This window comes from Candoia aspera, chromosome 16 (assembly GCF_035149785.1).
Source record: "Candoia aspera isolate rCanAsp1 chromosome 16, rCanAsp1.hap2, whole genome shotgun sequence".
NCBI classification, from domain to species: Eukaryota; Metazoa; Chordata; class Lepidosauria; order Squamata; family Boidae; genus Candoia; species Candoia aspera.
The window spans coordinates 12,196,377-12,212,082 of record NC_086168.1 but is presented as its reverse complement, the minus strand read 5'-3'; the positions used below and the strand labels follow the sequence as shown (position 1 = coordinate 12,212,082).

Sequence of the window (15,706 nt, the reverse complement as noted above, 5' to 3'; positions counted from 1 at the left end):
ATCATTAGCGCCAGCAAAAAAACCCGTGCTGGGGTCTTCTCCACGGGGGGCACCTGCTCCAGATGCCCCAGGAGACTGTCTTTGGCCAGGAATGAACGGGGGCCTGACCCAACCCATGGGAGCATTACACGAGCCAAGTGCCCACCCATATCAGCTTGAACCGGCCCAGGAACATCCCTTGCTCCCCAAACTAAGATTCGCCCCCTCCCTCCCCCATGCAAGATCCAGGGGTTTGTGGACCCTACCAGTGGAAGGGGGTATTGGGGGGCTCTGAAACAAGTGGGGAGTCACCAGTCCAGCTCACACTTCTGAGCACTGAGCTTCCTGCTGTTCTCGCTGTAGAACTGGGAGGACCAGCGCTGGTGCCCCTGGATCGCAGCATCTTCCTTCACCAGCAGCGGCTTGGAGAGGAACTTCTTGTTATTCCAGATCATGACGTCCCGCTCAAACTGGCTCAGGAGGGTGGGACGGAAGGGAAGGACAAAAGGTCAGGAGGCAACAAAAAAAACCCCAGTAGCCTAAAATACCAAGAGTGTACGCTCAACCACATGTCTGTCCATCCCCAGACAACAAGGGAATCACTTGGCAGTCCTCTGCCCAGAGGTCTCAATGACTCTCTTGCCGTGGAGGCTGTAAATTTGCTGTTGCTTCTTTAGGAAGCTCAGTCTGTTTCATGTATTAACAAACAGGTGGTGCCTCGATCACAAGGTCATTTGCAAGAACTTGGGTCTCCCTGTTTTGCACACTGTTCTATCTTTGTTGTTGTTGTTGTTTATTCGTTTAGTCGCTTCCGACTCTTCGTGACTTCATGGACCAGCCCACGCCAGAGCTTCCTGTCGGTCGTCAACACCCCCAGCTCCCCCAGGGACGAGTCCGTCACCTCTAGAATATCATCCATCCATCTTGCCCTTGGTCGGCCCCTCTTCCTTTTGCCTTCCACTCTCCCCAGCATCAGCATCTTCTCCAGGGTGTCCTGTCTTCTCATTATGTGGCCAAAGTATTTCAGTTTTGCCTTTAATATCATTCCCTCAAGTGAGCAGTCTGGCTTTATTTCCTGGAGGATGGACTGGTTTGATCTTCTTGCAGTCCAAGGCACTCTCAGAATTTTCCTCCAACACCACAGTTCAAAAGCATCGATCTTCCTTCTCTCAGCCTTCCTTATGGTCCAGCTCTCGCAGCCATATGTTACTACAGGGAACACCATTGCTTTAACTATGCGGGCCTTTGTTGTCAGTGTGATGTCTCTGCTCTTAACTATTTTATCGAGATTTGTCATTGCTCTTCTCCCAAGGATTAAGCGTCTTCTGATTTCCTGACTGCAGTCAGCATCTGCAGTAATCTTTGCACCTAGGAATACAAAGTCTTTCACTGCTTCTACATTTTCTCCCTCTATTTGCCAGTTACCAATCAAGCTGGTTGCCATAATCTTGGTTTTTTTGAGGTTTAGCTGCAAGCCAGCTTTTGCACTTTCTTCTTTCACCTTCATCATAAGGCTCCTCAGTTCCTCTTCACTTTCAGCCATCAAAGTGGTATCATCTGCATATCTGAGATTGTTAATGTTTCTTCCAGAGATTTTAACTCCAGCCTTGGATTCCTCAAGGCCAGCTTGTCGCATGATGTGTTCTGCATACAAGTTGAATAGGTAAGGTGAGAGGATACAGCCCTGCCGTACTCCTTTCCCAATCTTAAACCAGTCCGTTGTTCCGTGGTCTGTTCTTACTGTTGCTACTTGGTCGTTATACAGATTCTTCAGGAGGCAGATGACTTGGTATCCCCATACCACTAAGAACTTGCCACAATTTGTTATGGTCCACACAGTCAAAGGCTTTAGAATAGTCAATAAAACAGAAATAGATGTTTTTCTGAAACTCCCTGGCTTTTTCCATTATCCAGCGGATATTGGCAATTTGGTCTCTAGTTCCTCTGCCTTTTCTAAACCCAGCTTGTACATCTGGCAATTCTCACTCCATGAATTGCTGAAGTCTACCTTGCAGGATCTTGAGCATTACCTTACTGGCATGTGAAATGAGTGCCACTGTTCGATAGTTTGAACATTCTTTAGTGTTTCCCTTTTTTGGTATGGGGATATAAGTTGATTTTTTTCCAATCTGATGGCCATTCTTGTGTTTTCCAAATTTGCTGGCATATAGCATGCATTACCTTGACAGCATCATCTTGCAAGATTTTGAACAGTTCAGCTGGGATGCCGTCGTCTCCTGCTGCCTTGTTATTAGCAATGCTTCTTAAGGCCCACTCAACCTCACTCTTCAGGATGTCTGGCTCTAGCTCACTGACCACACCGTCAAAGCTATCCCCGATATTGTTATCCTTCCTATACAGGTCTTCTGTATATTCTTGCCACCTTTTCTTGATCTCTTCTTCTTCTGTTAGGTCCTTGCCATCTTTGTTTTTGATCATACCCATTTTGGCCTGGAATTTACCTCCAATGTTTCTAATTTTCTGGAAGAGGTCTCTTGTCCTTCCTATTCTATTGTCTTCTTCCACTTCCGCGCATTGCTTGTTTAAAAATAATTCCTTATCTCTTCTGGCTAACCTCTGGAATTTTGCATTTAATTGGGCATATCTCCCCCTATCACTGTTGCCTTTTGCTTTCCTTCTTTCTTGGGCTACTTCTAGTGTCTCAGCAGACAGCCATTTTGCCTTCTTGGTTTTCTCTTTCTTTGGGATGTATTTTGTTGCCGCCTCCTGAACAATGCTGCCAACTTCTGTCCATAATTTGCAAGAACTTGGGTCTCCCCGTTTTGCACACTGTTCTATCTACGTTTGTACTTAAAAATGCAGCTGTAGAAACGTGGACTGCACTTGGTCTCTACTCTCCCTGGTATCTACAAAAAACCAATTAGCGAAATGGATGTTGGAAGGCCAAGAATTTCTGGAAGGCAGAGTTGCCTAGACCCTTGTCGCCCCCACAGCATCTGCACTCCCCTGTCCCACAAACAGAAGCAGGAGGAACAGGCAAGCAGCCCCAAGGGGCCAGGAGCTTGCCCCCCAGCGCCATGTTCTGCAGCTCCTCTCACCTGGACACCCTCAGCCCATAGGATCAACCTGGTGATGAAGGAGGGCACGTTCTGTGGGTAGTATATCTGGTGGACCACATGCTGGAGAAGAGGCTCTATCGGCGTAACACTCAACGATCAACCCCTTGCCCAGGAATGCGTGATTGAGGGTCATGAAGACTAACCCGGGACCCACCTGAATGGCAGAAGACAATCTGAACGCCTCGGTTAAGAGTACATTTTCCCCTTCAAACTGAATTCAAACCAAATGTGGACTAAACAAACCCAACAGACCACGAGTGACTATTATGTACAGCTTCCCTTTCCCACCCCTTTTTTGCGGGGTGGGGGAGGCAATCAATTCAAATACATTCTTCTGCATCACACAATACTCAGGGCAATCCTTGGCTTGGGACAAACCATCTTCCTCTTCCCCCTCTGGAAACAAGGATCTCATACCTGCCTGGCTGAAACATGCAGATCCAGAAAAGCAACAGGCTTGCCAAAGAGCAGCACATGGTGGGTCAGGAGCATGCAGGAACTGGCTGGTGGGCTCCAGTTCTGGTTGCCACTCCGCCTGGAAAAGGAGCCCTATACAGACCAGGGACACTCATGCTTTGGCAGCCCCCTTTTTTTCGTAGCATTACCCATGTTTAGAGCAGGAGGAAACATAAGGAAAGGGAAAAAAATAGATTTCACCTCCCCATGCATGTTGGAAGTAGTAATCGGGGAGCAGGGGCTGCCAAATGGAGCATTTTCACCTCCAGTACCTCTGTTCCCAATAAAGCTTCCAGCATGCTTTCTTATCAGCAGGGACCTATTCCTATCCACACCTGGGAGATGCAGAGAATTGGATCTAAACCTTCTGAATGCAACGCAGTATCCCTTCCATTATGATATAGAAGTGAGTCTTCACACCTGCCCTCCTTCCCTTAGTAGCTGAGGTATTTTGCATAATGGGGGTGGTGGTAATGTTTTCCTTCCAAACATACCCAGCTTTATCCAATTATTTATTTATTTTATTTATCAAATTTATATGGCCGCCCATCTCACGAGTACATTACCTCCCAGCTGTGCCTGAAAAATGCCCAGCGGCGGTTGTCGATAAAGCGCAGGTCATTTCCATTCATGACCATGGGACTGTGGAGAAAGGAGAGGTGGGCTGCATCAGCAGCATTCTCTGGAATTTCCTGGCGGAAGGAAAAAGAACCATTCACTACCAAGCCAGGGCCCTGGTTGGCAAGTGACAAAGCAGCAGCAGGCATTTCCCCAAGCACATTCAGACAGCAAAGGAATGGGGGTTTCTAACTGAGAACAAACTGGGAAGGCACATTTACACACACAGCTGTTCTTTCCATGCAGTTTCTGTGTAAGAGACATCAAGGATGTGGGGTGGGGGGCATTGGAGGGCCATCTAACTTCCAAACCAGGGCCAGAAGCACCAAAGAAGCTGCCCTATGCATTCTGCCACCTCCCCCATTCAGCCCTGCCCTGCCATCCAGATCTCCAACATCCAGGTTCAGTTTGAAAAGTCGCTACCCAAAGGAGCTGGCCTCACTCATGCAGACTACCTCAATGTGTGCGCTGACAAAGTGCTCCGTTTTAGCCTGGAAGACCCACTTGCGCGATGACAGCTCTTCTTGATCGGCGACTTGCCACGCTGGGCTGATGCCATCACAGTGATACCATACCATGATCATGTCATTAACCTCACATGATGGCCAAACTTTGGTCTTTGCAAATTCAGGTACTGGAAGACACAGAGCATGACCAGGTAAAAAGACAGCACAGGTGTGTTTATGGACTTACCATCCCCTGCGTATCAGATTTTCTATTATCAATGCATACAAACTAACATCGAGCCAAGAGTTCATTAATTTGTCACAGGGATTACATTGTAAAAAGAGGACTGAAATGGTTTAGCAATTTATAAATGCTTTAAAAAAAATGAGCCAAATAGAATAGCGCCCCAAATTCGGGTGTCTGTTACAAGCTACATTTTCAGGAGAGAATTTAGAGGAACAAGATCCATCCTGGTGCCCTGCTGCCAGGCAGGACTCGCCTGGGCACCAAGACAGCTTCTCCTCTGGAGAGTCCATGTGAGAAGCTGGATGCTGCCTCCCCCCTCCAAGCTAACAAAGACCCCCCATGACGCTCAGGAGAACTCTTGGTGGGACACAGCGGCTTTTGAGCCAGCCACGTCCACTTGGGCACACAGTCCCTGGCTCTCCTCTGAGCACAAGTGGAGAAGAATACCCTGTGACCTTTTTCAGCATACGGAATCTTGGTGCAGCGCCCATCCTTTCCAGAGAACATCCAGCCATGGAAGGGACACTCTATGCAACTGCCCACCACGTGGCCCCCGACTGCAAGGTTGGCCCCAAGGTGTGGACAGTATGCGTCCACAACATACGCTTTCCCATCCAAGCCTCGAAACACAGCAAACTGTTCCCCTGTAACAGGAAGAGAATGACAAAATCAAGCTGCTTTCTCTCTGCTAGGAGAAACAAAGAGCCTATTCCACAGAGGTGTTGGCACAAAGTGAGTTCGGATCACAACTGTTTAACCAGCCGCTGAGACGGGCCTGCACACCCTGTATGAAATTCACAGTAGGAATGGGCGTAGAGATGGTAGAGGGAGAGAAATGGTGCCATTGAAGTGGCTGCCAAGTTTGGGGAAGGCTGTTTCCTCTGGGAAGCTCACAAGCAGATTGGGAAGGCATTTGCTGCTGGTGCACGAAATGCCAGTTGAGACAGCCAGCAGCAGCTCCCCAGAATCTTGAGGGTGACTGGAGGAAGAGAGGAGCCTTCTCCTCACCTGACACATGGCCAGGTTTAATTGCAGTGTGCAGCTGAGTCTGGCAAGGCCAGGAATGGACCCATCAGCTTTGCCAACCATAACTCAGTTCCTGCAACCTCAGGGTACCTGGGCAGGTCACACAGGAAACTGCAAAGAAGAGCAGTATCCTGCCCAAGTCCTGCTGGCTCCCACCAGACAGAGCCTGGCCTCCCCCCTCAGTGCTCCTGCCAGGCAGCTGCATTAGGGAGCTTCGCCCCATGCGAAAGAACCAACAGAATCAACCCCCGCAAGGCACTGGCAAGGTCTCCTAACCCCACCCTGTCTCTTATTGGCTGAACTGTATCTGCCAGCATTTTCCACACTTGTTTGGGAACACTGGCAGGTCTCCCAACTCCTTTCCTAGATGAAAAAAGATGGCATGACTTCCATATCTGAAGAAGGCGTAGGAGTCTTTCATTGCTGCAGAAAGTGGTGTTACTGTGCATTGCCTAACAGGAGCTGACACCTTCAAGGCGTATTGCACACAGACCTCAGTCCAGCCTTCTCCAACCGGATGCCCTCTGGATGTGTGGGCTCGAGTCTCAGAATCCTTAGACGGCTGAGAAATTCCGGGAGTGGGTCCATGTGTCTGATGGCCACCTGTTTTGGGAGCTGTCATGCTCTGGACAGTAAGCAAGATTCTCAGAGAGGCTCCTTCAGCCAGAGCAAGCCACCAAGCCAACTCAGGTGCCGATGCATTCCAGAGATGCTGGTGCACGTGACACCAAGTGTGAGAGGGAAGGACATGAACACTCCATAACATTTAGCCCACGCTGCCCTACCTACGGAAGCAGGCACCAGTCTAGGGCCCTGCTTGGGCCAAAGTGGAAAACCAGACTAAGCAGAGAGGCCCACTTTTCTTGTTTGCTACATGGGGGAAAGCTTTAGTGAAAGGGCTACAGGAGAACCTACGGATACTTCCCATTGGGCTTGGCAGCCAGAGTTGTCCAGCTTTGGAGCAGGGCACCGCACAGAAAGTAGGCATAAAGACCTAGAAAAATGAACTTCAGGGATGACAAGGCGAAGCTGAAGCACTTGAGAAATCACAGGACAGTTTTCATTTGCACGGCACACAAAGTGATGGTCCAAAAAAAATTCAACAGATTTCCGGGTGGGTTTAGGGTGGTAAGAGAAAGAACCCCTGCAGGCAAACTTGAATCATTACAGTGATATTCATCATGGCACCGGAATGTAATCTACATAATACATTTCGAAGCGTGTTTGCATTGTGTCATGGGGAGGGAGGGGACTAATTCTGAGAATTGTTTGCTTTTCCTATTAATCTTACATATAGAGAGAGGATAAGCTGTTACTTAAAGGAAGTAAATTAAAGGGTTACAGTGCCTCTGAAAGGCTGCCTGGTTCCAAGAGGGATGGCGCTAAGCAAGTTTTAAGGGGAGGTACATCAAGGAACAAGCTCTCAGTGAAAGAAAAGGGATTGTTCCCTTCTTTGGAGGAGCAGGTTAAAGCCAGACCGACTGGCGAGAAAGCTTTGTGGCCGGGTTCTCCTCGGCTTCAGAATTTTACAGAATGTGAGTAGTGATTAAAGTTACACATTAAAACTGGTTTGATTCAACTTCTCAACATTTGCAACTGCAGATTTTATTTTGAAAATAAACTTGGTTGGTGTTACAGTGTCAGTGACACACAATCAATCAATCAATCATGTTATGTCAGAGCATCCATGCATTTTGAGCACAGCAGTAGCAGCCCAGAGGCTGAAGAACAAAATCAGATGCATTTTTCCAGATCTGCAGAACACTAGTGGCAGGGAAGGAAAAGTAGGACTTCTCAGATCACCAGCTAGGCCCGTTTGTTATTGTTATTATTAGATTTTTATCCCGCCTTTAAAACAAAATTGGTCAACTGAAGACAGTGAACATGCCCAATCCTCCTGCCTCCTATTTACCCCACAAAAGCAACCCTGGGAGGTGGGCTGGGCTGAGAGAGAGAGAGGCCAAGATCACCCATCTCCTGTTTCTAGGCCAGCACCTTCACGGCTGCACCAAACGTTGGCAGTTCTGGAGTCCCCCCCTTTTTCAAAAAGCCAAGCTGTACCAGGGCAGGGCAGGGCAGGGCAGGGGAGACTTCCAGCCTTTTCCATTAAGGGGTGCAGTGTGGCTGCCCTCCTTTGAGAGGACAGCGGTTCCTCCAGCAAGGCCTAGTCTCGGGATCTGCACCTGCTCCGAGGGAGACAGCCAGATACCCCGGTTACTTCACCCCACGTTTTCCCGGACCTCTTGCCTACTCTCCGGAGCCCACCTGCCTGTTCTGAGAGGGGGGGGGGAGCGCCGCCCTACCGCAGGATCGACTCACCCAGCGCAGCCACGTTGCGCACCTCCCGGAGGGCCAGCTCAGCTGAGCCAAGGAGCCGGAACCAGCCGTTGGGGTAAACGGGCAGCAGCTGGCCGGTACGCCGGTTCTTACGCACCCGGCCGGCGCTCTGCGCGCGGGTCCAGCCGGGCTCCGTCAGGTAGCCCACCTGGTCCGGGGGCGGATCAGCCGCTTGGGCCGCAGCGCCAGCACCGCCACGCCAAGGCCAGCCGCGGCCAGCGGCGGTAGCAGCAGCGACGGCGGCAGGAGCGGGGCGCGCAGCAGGAGGGCAGCGGCGGCGGCAAAGCCCGCCAGGAGCGCGGCCAGCCTCAGCCTCATCCCGGAAAGCCTGTCCGCAGAGCGCCCGCTGCGCCGCGCCCTCGCGCCTCTTATAGCTAGTGCCGGGCGGGGCGGCCCCACTCCCAGCCGCCTGCTGCCGGTGCCTCCTCCGGCCCCGGCCTCCCCTGTTGTCCCTCCGGCGCGAGTCCCTTGCAACCTGCTGGGAGGCGACCGCGAAGGCGGCGGCGGCGGCGAGATGCTTCTGGGCTCAGAGGCTCCCTAAGCGCACCGTTGGAACTCTCCGCCACTGGCAGCTCTAGCAGCAATAAATCCGAGCAGAGCGAGGCACAGGCCCACCTGCAGCAGGTGCCCGCTTGCCCCTCCAGTGAGGCCAGGAGCACATGGGGTGGCCGCCCTTGACAGACTGGGCCAGCCCAGAAGCCTTTGCAACACCACACAGGGGATCCCAGCTCCCCTCATCCTGTGCTGAGCAGAGCTAAAGGAGGCTCTGGGTCAAGGGAAGGGCTGGCAAGAATAACGGTGGCCCTGCCTTCTGCCAGCCACGCCACCCCCAATCTCTGCATAGGAAGCTACAGCAGCTGAGTTGGAACCCTATCTTTCCTGTGAAAGACTGAAAATAATTTTGCAAGAATTTATTCACGAGGATCAATGTGAACATAATGAACACAATGAAAGGCAAGCTGCAACTATCTTTTTTGATGCAGAGAAGGCCTGTGACAATTTGAACTGGACTTTCCTGTTTAAAGTTTGGAAGAGATGAATTTTGGAAAGAATGTTCTAAAATTGATTTATACTTCACAGAAAGCATACATAATTGCTAATGGGCATTTAACAACCATGTGACATATGAAAAGGAACAAGACAAGGCTGTCCATTTTCCCCTCTCCGGTTTATTTTAGTTCTTGGAATACTGAATAGAGTTATAAGACAGGAAGTGAGGATTGTGGGAGTGAAGAATAAAAAGAGATAAGAGCTTTTGCAGATGACCTGGTGTTAGTTCTGGAAGATCCTTTAAGGGGAATTGAAATATTAACGGGTAAATTAAAAGAATTTGGTGCACTTGCAGGTTTTAAGATTAATAAGTAGAAGACAAAGATGTTAAAAAATAGTATGAGAATACAAGATCAAACAGAATTGTTTGAAAACGCCAGGTGAGTCTACCTTCAGTCCTGAATGAAAGAAAATTTTAATCATAAGAATTTAAAGAATCTAAAATAAACAGCAAAAAGATAAATAAGATTTTGAAAAGTTACAAATGGACTAAGGGTCCAGGTAAAATTGGAATATTGAAACTTTTAGAATAATATTTGGAATTAATTGTAAAGAACAAACAGTTTCTCATGGGAAATAGATTCTGTTTTGGTTTTTACAAGATACAACAAAGATAAGCTATTTCGTGATTTCAAAAACTGGACACTAGACAGGACTAAAGTTTTTAGGAAGAAGAAAGATTTACAAGCCTGTAAAATGCTGCAAAACATTATATCAATGAAAATACTGGAGACTTTTGAGGAATGGAATCAGAAATTAGCAGCCACAATATCAACAATGTCAGTAATGATGTCTGCTTCTATGGATAGACTATGTCCAAATGATGCTATTGAAGAAATTACAGATGTAGAACACATTTTATCTGACAAGATAGGTATCAAAAGTGGATTTACAACTGACAGGCCAAGAGAATGACTTAGAAAAGGATGTTTCACTGGATCTACAAAGGAAACTAGCCGAGGGTTTAAAATTTAAAAGGGAAATACAAATGACAAACCATGAGAGTGACCTGGACATTTTTTTCCTATTGGATTTACAAAAGAAGCTTGTTAAAACCTTGAGGAACTCTGTGATGGGACAAAGAAGAAATGAAGAGAAATCAAATCCTACAACAATATTTGAATGAATTAATGGTTAAGACTGTTAGAAGTAAAAGGAAGGAATATAAAGTTGGTTTATTTGATCAAGGTTAAAACAAGATATGTTGTTACTTCTGGTAATCCTTTATGGACTTTCTGCTGACACCAGGACTAAAAAGAAGACGTTTTACAGATTTGATTATAGCTAAGAGATGGGATGAGATGAGATAGGGACGCGGTGGCGCTGTGGGTTAAACCGCTGAGCTGCCGATCGGAAGGTCGGCGGTTCGAAACCGCGCGGCGGGGTGAGCTCCCGTTGCTCGTCCCAGCTCCTGCTCACCTAGCAGTTCGAAAACATGCAAATGTGAGTAGATCAATAGGTACCGCTTCGGCGGGAAGGTAACGGCGTTCCGTGTCGTCATGCTGGCCACATGACCCGGAAGTGTCTATGACAACGCCGGCTCTAAGGCTTAGAAACGGAGATGAGCACCGCCCCCTAGAGTCGGACACGACTGGACTTTACGTCGAGGGAAACCTTTACCTTTAAGAGATGGGATATGGGATGAAGAGTAAATGTTTGCAACCTTAGAGGGGGGTAGAGTCACTAAATTTGTTTATACTTGTGATGAAGGTTGGAAGTCACTTCCTTGTATATTTCTTTTCTCTTTATTATATTCTTATGTTTTTCTTCTCTTTTTTTCTTGCACTTTTTATTTCTTTCTATTCTCTTTTCTTTCTTTAAGTTTAGTTTGTACCAGATTTTACTACTATAATTGAAATTCTTAAAATTTTAAAATTCCCTTCTCATCCCTCTGGGTGGTATGTGTCTTCCTCCACCTTGGGTCCTGCATCAGAAGCCTGCAAGTTTGAGGGTTCTGCGCAGGATCTGAGCTGTTCCTAGCACTGCACTCTTCTGGACAGAGAGCTCTGATTCTGGACAGAGAGCTCTGATGTCACTCCTGGGTTCTGTTGCAGCCACTCTCCCAGCTGTGGAGTTACAGCCCCAAGTGGGACCACTTTGGCCTTCACTTTCCACACCCACATATATATTGCAGGGAATAGTTTAGGAAGTCACTAAGAATTAAAAACTGACTTGAAGGCATCGCAAAAAAATAAAAATAAAAATCCACTATATGGGAAGCTGAATGTGACAGCTGGATGTTTTTCTGATTTGTGCAGGTCACAGGAGAAGTGGAATAGCTGGTTCAGTTTTCTAACTTACCAACAGAACCATATCAATCAAGAGGGAACAACAGCATAGCGCAACTACTGCTTTCTCTTCTAATTTTCCCTAGCCTCGCTTTCAAAGCTGCAAGAGTTTTTGCTTGTGCCACAGAATCCCCTGGTTGTGCTGTTGTTGTTTTCATTCCCATTCTCAAAGCATATTTGGCGGATGTGGGACACCAATATACTGAAGTGTTACTATAGCAACATGCACTTTTTAAAGACGTCAGCAGGACCAGTTTGCATTGCTGGATTCTGGGGCTGATGGTGGGGGGGAGAGAAAAAAAACTTCGGTTCTTTTGTTCTGAACAAGGAAGGAGGGCTTAATCTTTAGTAAGATTTGTGGGTTGCAAAGTGAGGATATTTATAGGAATCCACTCCCACCCACCCCTTTAGCAGCATTTGTCACTTTATATACTGCCTGCCTGCCTGCGTGCTTCTTTACAAAACCTTTAATTTGCTGGTGGCAATAAAAGCTGTCAAGAGGAAAGCAGCGGAATGCTCATCCTGGGTTTGTTGAAGGAGGATGGGCACCTTAAATGAGAATAACGAACCAGCATTTATTACCACCAGAAGCATGAGGGCATCCAGTTTAGGTGGCTTTTTTAGGGAGGGAGAGGGCTACTCGTTTGACAGCCTTCCAGCTGCCTGCAGTTCCTCAGGAGCAACAACAGGAATATGGTCTGCTCTTTGGGGTTATGCAGGGGCTCGGGGAGGGGGGCGGTCAGGATCAGGAAGGTCTCACTGCACATGCTGGGGGAGACTGGCCAAGCAGAGCAACACGGGACCACTGCCCGGTCTGCACTGCCTGCCAGGTGCGTCGGCAGCCCTGTCCAGCACCCTAGTGCTCGTGCAGAGAATTCTCTCTCCTCCCTTAGCAGGGGGACGCGGTGGCGCTGCGGGTTAAACCGCTGAGCTGTCGATCGGAAGGTCGGCGGTTCGAAACCGCGCGGCGGGGTGAGCTCCCGTTGCTCGTCCCAGCTTCTGCACACCAAGCAGTTCAAAAACATGCAAATGTGAGTAGATTAATTGGTACCGCTTCGGCGGGAAGGTAACGGCGTTCCGTGAGTCATGCTGGCCACATGACCCGGAAGTGTCCTATGGACAACGCCGGCTCCAAGGCTTTGAAACGGAGATGAGCACCGCCCCCTAGAGTCGGACACGACTGGACTTTACGTCAAGGGAAACCTTTACCTTTACCTTTACCCTTAGCAGGGGGGCTTAGGATCTCAGGATTTCACAATCCCCTCTTATTGGAAAGGAAGGAGACCCACGCGACACATTTCTGAATTCTCCACTTGCTTCCCAGTTAAAAGCACAGGTGCGCCCTCTCTCACCCATCCCCCCAACTGCCCAGCAGGTCTGTCCAGTGTATCCGGAAATAATTATCTTCTCCACCCCTTTGCCTTTGGATCCCTCCTGCGCCCCTCCTGCACCCGTCCAGCACTACCGTAGTCTCTACCCTCAGACTAGCGAGCTGTCCACCTGCTTGCCAGCCCCCCTGGCCATCTTCTTTAGCTTTGCTAGGTCGCTCTCCCTCTTCTGCCGCGATCAGCCTATTCCTTCCGCCTCCTTTTCTCTTCCCTTTTCGATCTCTCCTTCCTTCGGGCTGGGCTGCACCCCCAAGTAGCCGAGGGATCACCTCCTTTCCTTCACGCCTAAAAACAGATCACCTGCCAGCATTGCTTTCGGGTCCGTTGGCTGGCAAAAGCTGAGAACTGGGGAGGCATGGGGGGGGGGGGAAGCTGCAGAACGGGAGGATGGACTTCCATCCTTGGGAGGAGGGAGGGGGTCTGCGTTAGGTGGCTCTTTCCTCGCACCCTTGAGAAGCCCGAAGGTGACCACGCACCTTGCTGCTTCGACTCGCTCGCGCCCCCCACCCAGCCGATCCTTTCTCTCCGAATAGAAGAGATAAATTCGGGGGGCGGGGGGCGGTATTCTAGAAGCTGCTGGCTCAGAAAGTGGGGGGTGGGCTCCCTTAGGAGCTGGAGGGTTTGGCCGGCCGGGGCTGGCTTTCCACGGCCCCTCCCTCCCTCGCTCGCTCGCTCAGCCCAGGGCCCCCCCCGCCCCCGCCCCAGACGACGTGCCGCTGCCGCAGTGGCAGGTCGGTGGAGCCGCCAGGCGCCTCTGCCGCGCGTCCGACCGCAGGGGGGATTCAGCACCGCGGAGAGCGGCACGCCCGGGGCGCGGGCGCGATGCGGCTCCTGCCGCTGGCCGTGCTGGTCTGGTTCTCGGTGGCTCGCGCGGGCTGCGAGCCCAAGATCATCAACATCGGCGCGGTGCTGAGCACCAAGAAGCACGAGCAGGTCTTCCGCGACGCCATCAGCCAGGCCAACAAGCGGCACGGAACGTGGAAGATCCAGCTCAATGCCACCTCCGTCACCCACAAGCCCAACGCCATCCAGATGGCTCTCTCCGTCTGCGAGGACCTCATCTCCAGCCAGGTAGGCGCCCAGCCGGCCACCCTCCCGCCCTCCCCACGCGCCACCGCAGGGCATCCCGGTGCCCCTTTCAGACCAGTCTGGCGGCCAGTCCGCCCGCCTCCCCGCCCGCCGGCGCCTGGACCTCTGCCCCTTCTTCCCAGCCCCTTTCTCCAAGATGCCCGTTCTCCCCCGGGAATCCTCGCCTCCCTCCTCACCTGCGACCTCTTCGCCCGACCCCCCCCCCCCAACCACGGGCAGCAAGGGAGCGGTGGTGGAGAAATGCCTCCGATGCCAAGGAGCGGGGTGGGGGGGAGCCTTTCCAGGAAAGCATCCTGAAGCCCCCTTCCTCACCCCAGAATAAGCTTTAGGAGCATTATAGGGAAAAACCGAGGGAGGTCGGGATAGTCAATCTGGATCACATAATGCGCCAAGGCAGGCACTGGCTGCTCTTGAAAGGCCGAGGGGGACTGGAAAGGCAGGGAAACCACTGAATGGGGAAGGGAAGATAAGTGCGTTGCCTGCCACCCCCACTTGCTTTGCAGGATCGATCTGGAGTGAGCGCTCCCCTCTTTCTTTCCAAGTGCCTCCCTGCATCCTTGAACGTGCACACCAGATCCAAAGCAGCTTGACAGCTGTGGGCACAAGCACAAGCTTTCTCGTAAACAGGGAGGGAGGATCACAAAACCACAACTACACACACACACAAACACACCTTGCAGGTTTACAGGTGGACATTTTTCCCTCTTAGAAAATTGGGTCCAGAAATTTGAAAGGGGTAATGAAATGTTCCTTCAAGACAAATAGGCCACCCTCTTAGAGAAGAAGATGGGGACCTAATTCCAAGATCTAATTTTTAGGCAACTGTCCTCAGGCTACGAAGACATCCCCACACACTTCAGTGGCACCCCTTGCTGTTTTCTTCCCCTTTTGTGTAAGGGCCAAGGAAGAGGCAGGCAATAGGAAAAGAGGGGAAGGGGTAAGGCAATGGGTGCAACTCCCCACCAAACCAGCGGAAGAGCCCAGATCAACTGGACAATCAGCTGCCAGCCCAACCTCAGCCAGGGTATCCCAACCAACCTCTTGCCTGCCTGCCTGCCTGCCTGCCTGCCTGCCTGCCTGCCGCCTGCCCCAGAATCTGCTCTGCATCTTCTCTTTCTCAAAACCCAAGGGCCACTTTTCTTCCACCTGCACTGAACTCAGTTGTAACTGCTAAGGGAATCCCAGGAAGCAGGCCAGGAAAGGCTCTCCTGAAGAGCCCAGGATGGACTCAGCAGAGGATCTGACTCAAGGACGGGAAGCAGAGAGTAGGAATGGGGTCAAGCTCTTGCAGTAAGTGTGTGTGTGTGTGTGTGTGTAAACTGTGGGCTCCCCCATGGACTGAGGATAGATCCTGAGCTGTGAGGACATGGTTGACCCCGGTTGGATGGTTAAAACAAAGACCCTTCCACACTTGGGCTGGATGTGCAGCTGTGGAGGAACATAAGTACACTTACCACAATCAATATATTGGGGTAAGAAGACCTCTAGTTTTACATACACTCAAGAGAGATCATGGGATGAGCTGGACAGCTTGAATGACAACGTCAACCCCACGCACTCTGGTGAAAAAAGTTGGTCATGTGGTGGGAAGCGAAAGGAAACCGATGTGTTTGTGCAAATCGAGGATGTTCGCATCCCACATCCTATTCTAGCCACCACTCCTTAAACAGCACATGGTATGCCATTAAAAAAAATGGAGAAA

The 15,706-nt window shown here is 50.3% G+C and overlaps 2 protein-coding genes across 4 annotated transcripts in view; one reads left to right on the top strand and one right to left on the bottom strand.

Moving 5' to 3' along the window:
- Positions 1-270: 270 nt before the first annotated feature.
- On the bottom strand, positions 271-8,522 carry LOC134506353 (cholesterol 7-desaturase nvd-like). The gene is given in 10 exon segments (XM_063316519.1): positions 271-449; positions 3,039-3,150; positions 3,152-3,213; positions 3,477-3,558; positions 3,560-3,594; positions 4,082-4,207; positions 4,589-4,767; positions 5,282-5,470; positions 8,172-8,348; positions 8,351-8,522. Coding segments are annotated over 10 exon segments (1,281 nt in total). The 5' UTR covers positions 8,508-8,522; the 3' UTR covers positions 271-287.
- A 4,830-nt stretch (positions 8,523-13,352) lies between these two features.
- Positions 13,353-15,706, top strand: part of GRIN1 (glutamate ionotropic receptor NMDA type subunit 1) — a 34,961-nt gene continuing 32,607 nt past the window's right edge. For all 3 annotated transcript variants that reach the window (XM_063316523.1, XM_063316522.1, XM_063316524.1), the window contains exon 1: positions 13,353-13,986. In XM_063316523.1, coding sequence (XP_063172593.1) covers positions 13,738-13,986 — 249 coding nt within the window. In that variant the 5' untranslated portion in view covers positions 13,353-13,737. The remainder of the gene's footprint in view (positions 13,987-15,706) is intronic.